This window comes from Sinocyclocheilus rhinocerous, unplaced genomic scaffold, assembly GCF_001515625.1.
Source record: "Sinocyclocheilus rhinocerous isolate Xijiao unplaced genomic scaffold, SAMN03320098_v1.1 scaffold111, whole genome shotgun sequence".
Classification (NCBI taxonomy): Eukaryota; Metazoa; Chordata; class Actinopteri; order Cypriniformes; family Cyprinidae; genus Sinocyclocheilus; species Sinocyclocheilus rhinocerous.
Window position 1 is genome coordinate 393,394 of NW_015642811.1, and position 8,506 is coordinate 401,899.

The 8,506-nt window shown below is 32.2% G+C and overlaps 1 protein-coding gene across 10 annotated transcripts in view; it reads left to right on the forward strand.

Annotated features, from left to right (window-relative positions):
• LOC107756462 (rap guanine nucleotide exchange factor 2-like) overlaps positions 1-8,506 on the forward strand; it is a 119,514-nt gene that overhangs the window by 25,317 nt on the left and 85,691 nt on the right. For 3 of the 10 annotated variants that reach the window (XM_016573580.1, XM_016573569.1, XM_016573572.1), the window contains exon 2: positions 7,735-7,805. The exons of the other annotated variants lie outside the window; for them this stretch is intronic. In XM_016573580.1, the coding sequence (XP_016429066.1) occupies positions 7,735-7,805 (71 nt within the window). The remainder of the gene's footprint in view (positions 1-7,734; positions 7,806-8,506) is intronic. 10 annotated transcript variants of the gene reach the window in all.

The following is an 8,506-nucleotide window of genomic DNA, read 5'->3' on the forward strand; positions in this document are numbered from 1 at the left end:
TTGAAGTGATTGTTAAACACCTCATGGCACACGAAAGGGGCAGATCTCCTTGAAGGTGTGGATACAGAGCTGACAACTAAATAGCAACTTGTGTAGGGGACTGATTCTTTTGCTGACAGAAAAGCCATTTTCAAACATGATTTTTTTTGGAAAATAGCACCCTGTGTGTCAAGTTGCATTATGAGGAAACTATACTATTTATATGGGAAGTTACATGTACAGTTTGCTGTGCTGAGCTGGCTTTGTGACCTGATTTTCACTTGCAACATTGATGGGATGTAATGCGATTTGGAAATCTGTCTTCGCTTTTTGTGTGTGTTATACTACCGTTCAAAAGTTTTAATATTAAAGGGGTCATATGATGTTGCTAAAAAGAACATTATTTTGTGTATTTGCTGTAATGAAATGTGTTTATGTGGTTTATTTTCCACATACAGTACATTATTTTTTCTCCTCTATGCCCCGCCTTTCTGAAACGCGTCCCAAACAAAGTAGTTTCGCTTCCACAACGAAACACACAGCGCCTTCACGACATGGCAGCGGCGGCAGCAACAATACTACAGCGAGAGTAAAAGTTACGCCTTCGTTCTTTGCGTGAACATTTGGGTGGCATTATACAAATCTTCCCACATAGTGAGATAGACATGTGGGGGCGTGTTAGAACGAGCCGTTTTAGGTAGGCGTGGTTGACTCTTAACTTTTATAAAGAATATCTCTTTGGATTTGAGACTTTAGTCTTTGCAACTTTACAGATCTTTTTTATGCACCAAGAGATGTGATACTGAAGACTGGAGTAATGGCTACTGAAAATTCAGCTTTGCCACCACAGGAATAAATAATGTTTTAACATATATTACAATTGAATTTTAAATAATAATATTTTACAATATTACTGTTTTTACTGTGTTTTGATCAAATAAATGCTGCATGGGTGGGCATATATATATTTAATTTTTAGGTACAAATTGAGGCATGTTTTTACGTTTATGGACGAAGCAATCAAACACATTGGCTCTTATCCAAAACGTAGTGGGCTGCCTACATAGGATTTTAAGACATTGTAGGCGTGCTCCTGACATGCAGGCTGTTTCAAAATGTAGGCGGCATAGATATCTTATTTTGGCCAAATTCTAAGGCAGAGAAGGCAATACCCGAAACACTGTGGCATACGCAGTGCAAAAAAACCCATCCAAGTTGGCTGACTAATTGAGATAAATGTGAATTATAAATACAAAACATTCAGTACTGAGAAGTGTTGATAAAATACAGTCAGTCTTATTAAAAATGAACTAAATGACCAATATTTGAGTTTTCTGTGCATCTTTATGCATATTAGAGCATTTGTAAACTACCGTTCAGACTTTGGGGACAATAGGGGTTTTTTTGGTCTATAAATGTTTTTGAAAGAAGTCTGTTTTGCTCACCAAGGATGCATTTATTTGATCAAAAATACAGTAAAACTAAAATTGTTTAATATCATTAAATTTTTTAATAATTATTTAATAATTTAATTACTTTGAATATAGTTTATTTGTTTTTTTATATATATATATATATATATATAATTAAGATGTTGTTTATTTATGTGATGGCAAAACTAAATTTACAGCAGCCCTAACTCCAATTTTCAATGTCACATGATCCTTTAGAAATCATTCTAATATGTTGATTTGCTGTTCAAGAATCATTTAATCAATGTTGAAAACAGCTGCTTAATGTCATTGTGGAAATATGATACATTTCATGAATAGAAAGTTCAAAAGGACAGCTTTTATTTGAAGTAGAAATATTTTGTGACATTATATAAATGTCTTTACTGTCACTTTTGATCAATTTAATGCATCTGTGCTGAATAAAATTGTAATTTATTTTTTTTAAATCTTACAGACTCTAAATTTTAATTGGTAGTGTATTTATTTGTAAGGTTTATAGATCATGGTGTGAGCTTAGCAACATGCAAACAGAAAACTATTGAAATTAACTGAGCTGATGCTATTTTAAAATCAATTATCATGCCTTTATGATTTGATATACCTGTCGATGACACCACTATATAATATTACTCCATTAAAATGTCCCTCTTTATGGTCATCGTAAATGAAGGTCATTGCATTAAAAAGATGTTGATTATGTCTGCCTCGGTCACTTCTTTCGCCTTGGATGCGGTGTCTGGATTTTGATTAAACCATGCAGATACTCAGTAAACCACTCTTGAGTTGTGGTTTGGGACTCTTAAGGCTAGTTACCCAGCCAACGATACAATTCAGCCTAATGCGGGGATGATTGTCCTGATTGGACTGATGGTTTTTAGATGCCACCTGCTCAAGCAGCTAATCCCAGTACTGTTTATTGCTATAGAGGGAAATTATTGACTCTGATCATGTAGATACTTAGACTGCCGGTTGCCATGGTCACAGTGATGCCTTGAGTGGAATGTGAAGAGCCTCTTGACCCATTCAAGATGCATCGTAATGGGTTGCATTCAAGATGTTGGGATACAAAGCTGAAAAGAGGCATTTTAAGTAGCAAAAGCAGCAAAACACTTCAGTTTATTTCTGCAGTCACTGTCTTGGACAGCCAGCATACATGCTATAAGAGAAAATGTGTACAAACAGCTGCAGTGTGCTGGCACTGCACAATGGCATCAGATGGTAAATTATTACCATGTTAAAATAAAAGCATGCTATTTTTACAGGGAGTTGCTTATATTATTTGGATTTCCGGATTTTCTCTTGCAACATTAAAGGAGTAGTTCACCCAAAAATGGAAATTATTTAATTACCATTGCTATCAATTGTCATTGACATGTCATTATTTATCCATGTGGTTCCAAACTTTTCCCCGTGGAACTCAAAAACAAAAACCTTTCAATCTGATATTCTTCTGAAGCTATATAATATTATATCTTACTATATCTACTAGTATTATATTTTACCATAATACAATTGAAATGTATTACAAATACTAATACAAAAATGTATTTAATATTTTATTTGTTATATTATTATACATGTTATATATTATATTAATATGATCATATTATTAAAATATTTTATTATAAATAAAATATTGTATATTTGTTTCTTCTGAATCCATATAGTATAGCTTAGCATTAATGTTAAAAATTACTTTATTTATTTCAAATTTATAATAAATGTAATACTTTGTTTATTTTAAATACACACACACACACACACACACATACATATGTAGTGTTGGGTAAGTTACTCTAATTACTCTCTCTAAAACGTATTGCATTAATTATTACTAATTACTTTCTAATTCCAATATCAGCCTCGACCAGTTAAACAATGTAAGAATAGACATAAAATTGCTCTTTTAATTCTTTCACATAAATAATATAAAATAGCATAAATTATTCTTAAACCAACCAAAGTATTTAAAGGGAAAAGGTTACATTAAAAACACACATTTTGACATTAGATGTTAAATTTTGATGTTAAATCCATTATTGTTTTATATATTTTTTCTCATACTCTATAAAGTATTTAATGCAATTACATCTGAAGTAACTGTTATTAAATTACAGAAAAATCAAGAGTAATCCCTTACTTTATGTTTTTGAGGGAAATTAATTACTTAGTAACGCATTACACCCACCACTATATGTATATGTATATATGTGTGTGTAAATAATGAACAATATTACTTTTTTTTGGTAAACTATTCCTTGACCACTATGTCTACCAGTGCAAAAAATTGTCTCTCCACATTGAAGTGAAAATACATAAAGAGTGAAAATACATAAGGAGACACAATAACAATCAGTCAGAACATATTTGATAATTAATATAGAATTATATTGAGCATTATTTTGAACTTCTATTTGTCCAGACTGACAACAAGTCCTGTTGCTTGTCATGGTTAGAAACCTATTTGGAAAAGACAGGGTCTTTGTTGTCATTTCTCTGTTGCTCTGTATGTTCATATTTGCTGCATTATATCGGAGTTTCTTTTGTGGTGTGTGCAGAACAAATGAAATAGGCTGTACAGGTAGAGTCTCATGGCTTTGTTCATTGAGTTTTGTGAAGGTTTTAGTCAAGGCTGCTGTTGTTTGCATAACTCACCGGTTTCATCACTGCTTCTCTACCTGGTCTCAGCGGTATTTGTCTGTCAGCTTGTTACCACGGCACCCGCTGACTCCCACGAGAGTTGCGTAACCATCGAGGGCCCTGGGCTTCACATATTGTGTTTGACCAATCACAAAACACAATGGTCCCTTTGTCACAAAGCACTCTGGGAGGAAGTAGTCACAATGCTGAAAGAGAGGACAAACTGTGTGCAAAAACCTTTAGCGTTTAACTCTGAACCTGGCATCTGTTGGAAAATTGTGCCAGAGGCTCAGCCTTTTGTTAAAAAAAAAAAAATTGTGGTGGTGGTTGTTGTAGTGGTAATTCCTCCAGATTCTCAGATCACCTTTTGCTGTGTGTGTGTAAACAGTGCCCACGATGTGTGAATGATTCAGACCCAGCATCAAGTAAAATTGATGCTCTTGTTTTTTTTGTTTTTTTTTCCATGCCAATATTGATTTTTTTAATAGTATGCTATAAAAGGCATAACTGTTATATCTGATGGAACCGAAAACAGTTAATGTATAATCAATAACCGCAAGCACTTTGACTTTTTACTGTTTTTTTTTTTTTTTTTAAATAATGCTACCACTCAAATTTTGTTGGATGTTGCTAATGCTGAATGATGCTAGTCTTACATATCATTATAACATTTTCTTTTAGTGTTATTTATATAATATTATATAATTAGTAATCAATGTTTTGACATTTTCGTTTATATTTTAGTAGTTTTGTTATGCGCCTTTGTCATTTTTATTAGTTTTTGTTTAATATTTATATTTATCCATTTTTCTTTTTAGTAATTTTAGAACTTACACTTTTTCAGTTTTTTATTAATTTATATTAAAGTTCTGCACTGTTAAAAATAAATAAATACATTCATAATAATAATAATAATAATAATAATAAATCTACCAGGACATTATCCATTCATTTTGCAGACATTTTTGTTAACTCAAACACAACTCAAAAATTCAAAATGTAGGTAAAACACCAATAAACAAACAAACAAACAAATAATTAATTAAATAAATAAATAAATAATCAAGTGGAAAATTCCTTCATTTTAATACAGTACAGATGAATTTAAATTAGCAAAAAGGTTTTTAATAGTTTTAGTTGACAGCAACAATGTCAGTCAGAGCACAAAAGAGAAAGAAAATGCTCACTTACGGTATGTTTGTTCATTCATTCAGTTTTTGAATAAACTTAACTATATGTTAATTTCAACATTTAATTAGGATTTTATCATATGTACAACTGATGAAAAATAGCAAAGAATGACTTCTCACACGTAAGTATATTAGTTCAAAACATTTCCTTCTCATTGTGCATTTAGAGCAAACTTGTAGTGGTCTCATTATGAACTCCTGTCAGAGAGAGAAAATAAATGAGTGAAAACTCCTCATGGGGACACTGGGACTGAAGAAATGGGGTTCTACACATTCTTTCCATGTTGAATTTAGTAATATTTGAGGGGGGGGGGGGAAAGAAAGCCAGTGTTCTGGTAGAGCTTGATTCCAGCCAGTAGAGGCGTTAAGAGGAGCCGAAAGAGCTGGACACGAATCCAGCCTGACATCTAGTGGAGGATTTGTGTAGTGCATCTCAGCCAGAAGGTCCTTTGTCATTGTCACAGTCTTATTGTTCTTTTTGTGCTGGCTAAAGCAAGCATCACTATTACTGATGCTCATATTTAGGGTTATGGATTTGGACAAACCATTAAGCATTACATTTAACATGTAACATGTGCCACACTGTTTTAGCTACAGATATGATTATGAATGATGCCTGAAATGATTTGGCTTTGTTGAAGTGAGATGTGCTATTGCGTTTTCTAAGCAGTCAGACTCAGTACACCATAGACTCAAAACAACTTAGCAATTACAATTTTACAATAATAATAAAAAAAATGTTTGAAATAATTGTAATAAACTCTACTTTGCAGTCATTTTGTAATAAATTATTAAATTAATATATAGATTAAATAAGATACCGTGGGCATATGTCTTTTTAAATTCTTATTTTTTTATAGCCTTATAATACAATTGTATACTAAACGTATTATATTAATATACAAAATTTTAATAAGCTCTTCTGTGCACTCATTTAGTAATAAAATGACTAAATAAGTAGATAAAAAGACCTTTTGGCATGTGTCTTTATATTCTTATTTTATATAGTCTTATATTTCTTTAATACAAGAACATAATTGTTTTTATACACAAAAAATATTTAAGAATTTCCCCAAAAAATTAATAAACTAAATCTAAATATTTTTTCTATTATTCTTTTTTTCTCGTTATTTATTTTTGGTTTTATTTTTTTTATTTGATTTTTAGTTTTTATATTGTTAAATAATAACAAGAATAATGATTTATTATATTATTTATTTATATTATTCATATTTATATATTTTTTATTGATATATTTCTTCGTAATTTCCCCCAAAACTTCATGCAGTGTACTGCTTTTAACAGCAGGTGGTGTTACAAAACATCATTTAAGCAATTTTTTTATTCTGCCTCTTTTGAGATGGAGGTCACCATTAGATTCCAGTGCAGTTTGTCCATGTGACCTTGCCCTCTGTAACCTTTGTATAAGTGTAAATTTAGGGTCACCCGCCCTCTTACAAACATAGAGCCTACAAGACGGCATTTAAGATGCTTTTGTTGTTTTTACCTTAGAGTCAATACTTGACTTTCATCTGGTCTGGATCTGCATCTCAACATATTTACTAACATATGACCAAAAATACTACCTATTCTGTTCTGGTCCAATCTCACCTGACATTTGTTTTCTCTTTCTTTCATTTCAACTCTTATTTATCAAGTAATCCTGTAGTCTTAATAGGAAAACAAGGAGGCAGAGGTTTACTTGTACTATATCAGAAGGCAAATGTTTGGCGAGCTGTGTGTTTGCATTTGTGTTCCTTGTCACACAGGGTCTCTCAATTCATAATCAAGTGCATCTGTGTGCGAGCACAGACCCTCTTTTGTCCTCCTCGCTATCCCAGCATGCCTTTGTGAGCACAAAGGCGGCCCAGTTCTGGCGTCAGTGATCTTGTGCGTGTGGAAGGTGACAGGGCCCGCTGTATGCTCAGCCTCAGATACATGGTCACTGTGATGGGTTTGTCTGAAGAACCACTTATAGCTCAAGCAAGACGCTCTCTGGTGAAATTACCTGTTTAGGGACCTGAGACTCTTTGTTTAGTAGTGTCTTGCCAAGCCTGTTTGACAAATGATATTTCATATTAAAAACTGGTTTGAAATGGGCCATAGTAATGGATCCAAGAGAAAAGCATTGTAAGGTCAGATGTAACTTTTAATTGCTTTAATCACAAATAAACGTACCGGTCAATCAGAATATATAGTATATTTTTTTTATCTTATTAGCATCATTCATTTATTAGTATTTGCTGTAGTAAAAGGACATTTAAATGTTGCTTTCCCGTATTTTTATAGAGAAATTTCATTTCTGTTCTGTAACTGCATTTCTCCATGTGTTTCAGCAGTACCTTTTTCTGTAGCACTCTTTACAGTGTGATATCAATGTCTTGTCCTTTGCTGAGAATTCTGGGAGAGCGTGTGCTTTTAGAGATGAATAGACTTTGATCTTTTCTCTTTCTTTCTCTTCTTACCTGCAGGACCTGGAGATCGTTTATTCCTACTTGCATGGAATGGAGGCGCTGTCCAATCTTCGGGAACACCAGCTGAGGTAAACTGAAGGAAGGATTTGATAAATGGATGGAAAAAAATGCACAAATGTTTTTGAGGTCAATCAGGTGGTGGATGGTGGGTTATGCATACAGATGCGTGAAAGACAGTTTTGCTGTGTTTGTGTTGATTCATTATTTTATTTTATTTTATTACAAAACTAGTAAAGATATTTGTTGTTTTATAATTTGAACAATTATTTTTACTTTTGGAGTGCTATTTTTAGTTATGTTCTTCTCTAGTGTAAATGTATTACACATTTTATATTATTTTTTATTTTATTTTATGTTGCACAAAGTCAGATTGTATATCTGTATATAATTATATATATATATATACTTTTTTTTTTTAAAGATATTTTAAGATGTTAAAATAGTTTTTATAATTTGTGAACAATTATTTTTACATTATTTTTATTTTTATAACAATTTCGGACTGCTATTTTTAGTTATGTTTTCCAATATTGTCAATATTTTATCAGTTCTTTCTATTTATTTTCTTTGCAAGTTAAAGGGATATTTCACCCAAAAATGAAAATTCTGTCATTAATTACTCACCCTCATGTTGTTCCAAACCCAAAAGACCTTTGTTCATCTTCAGAACACAATTTTTTTGATAAAATCCGAGATCATAGACAGCAATGCAACTACCACGCACAAGGCCCAGAAAGGTAGTAAGGACATTGTTAAAATAGTCCATGTG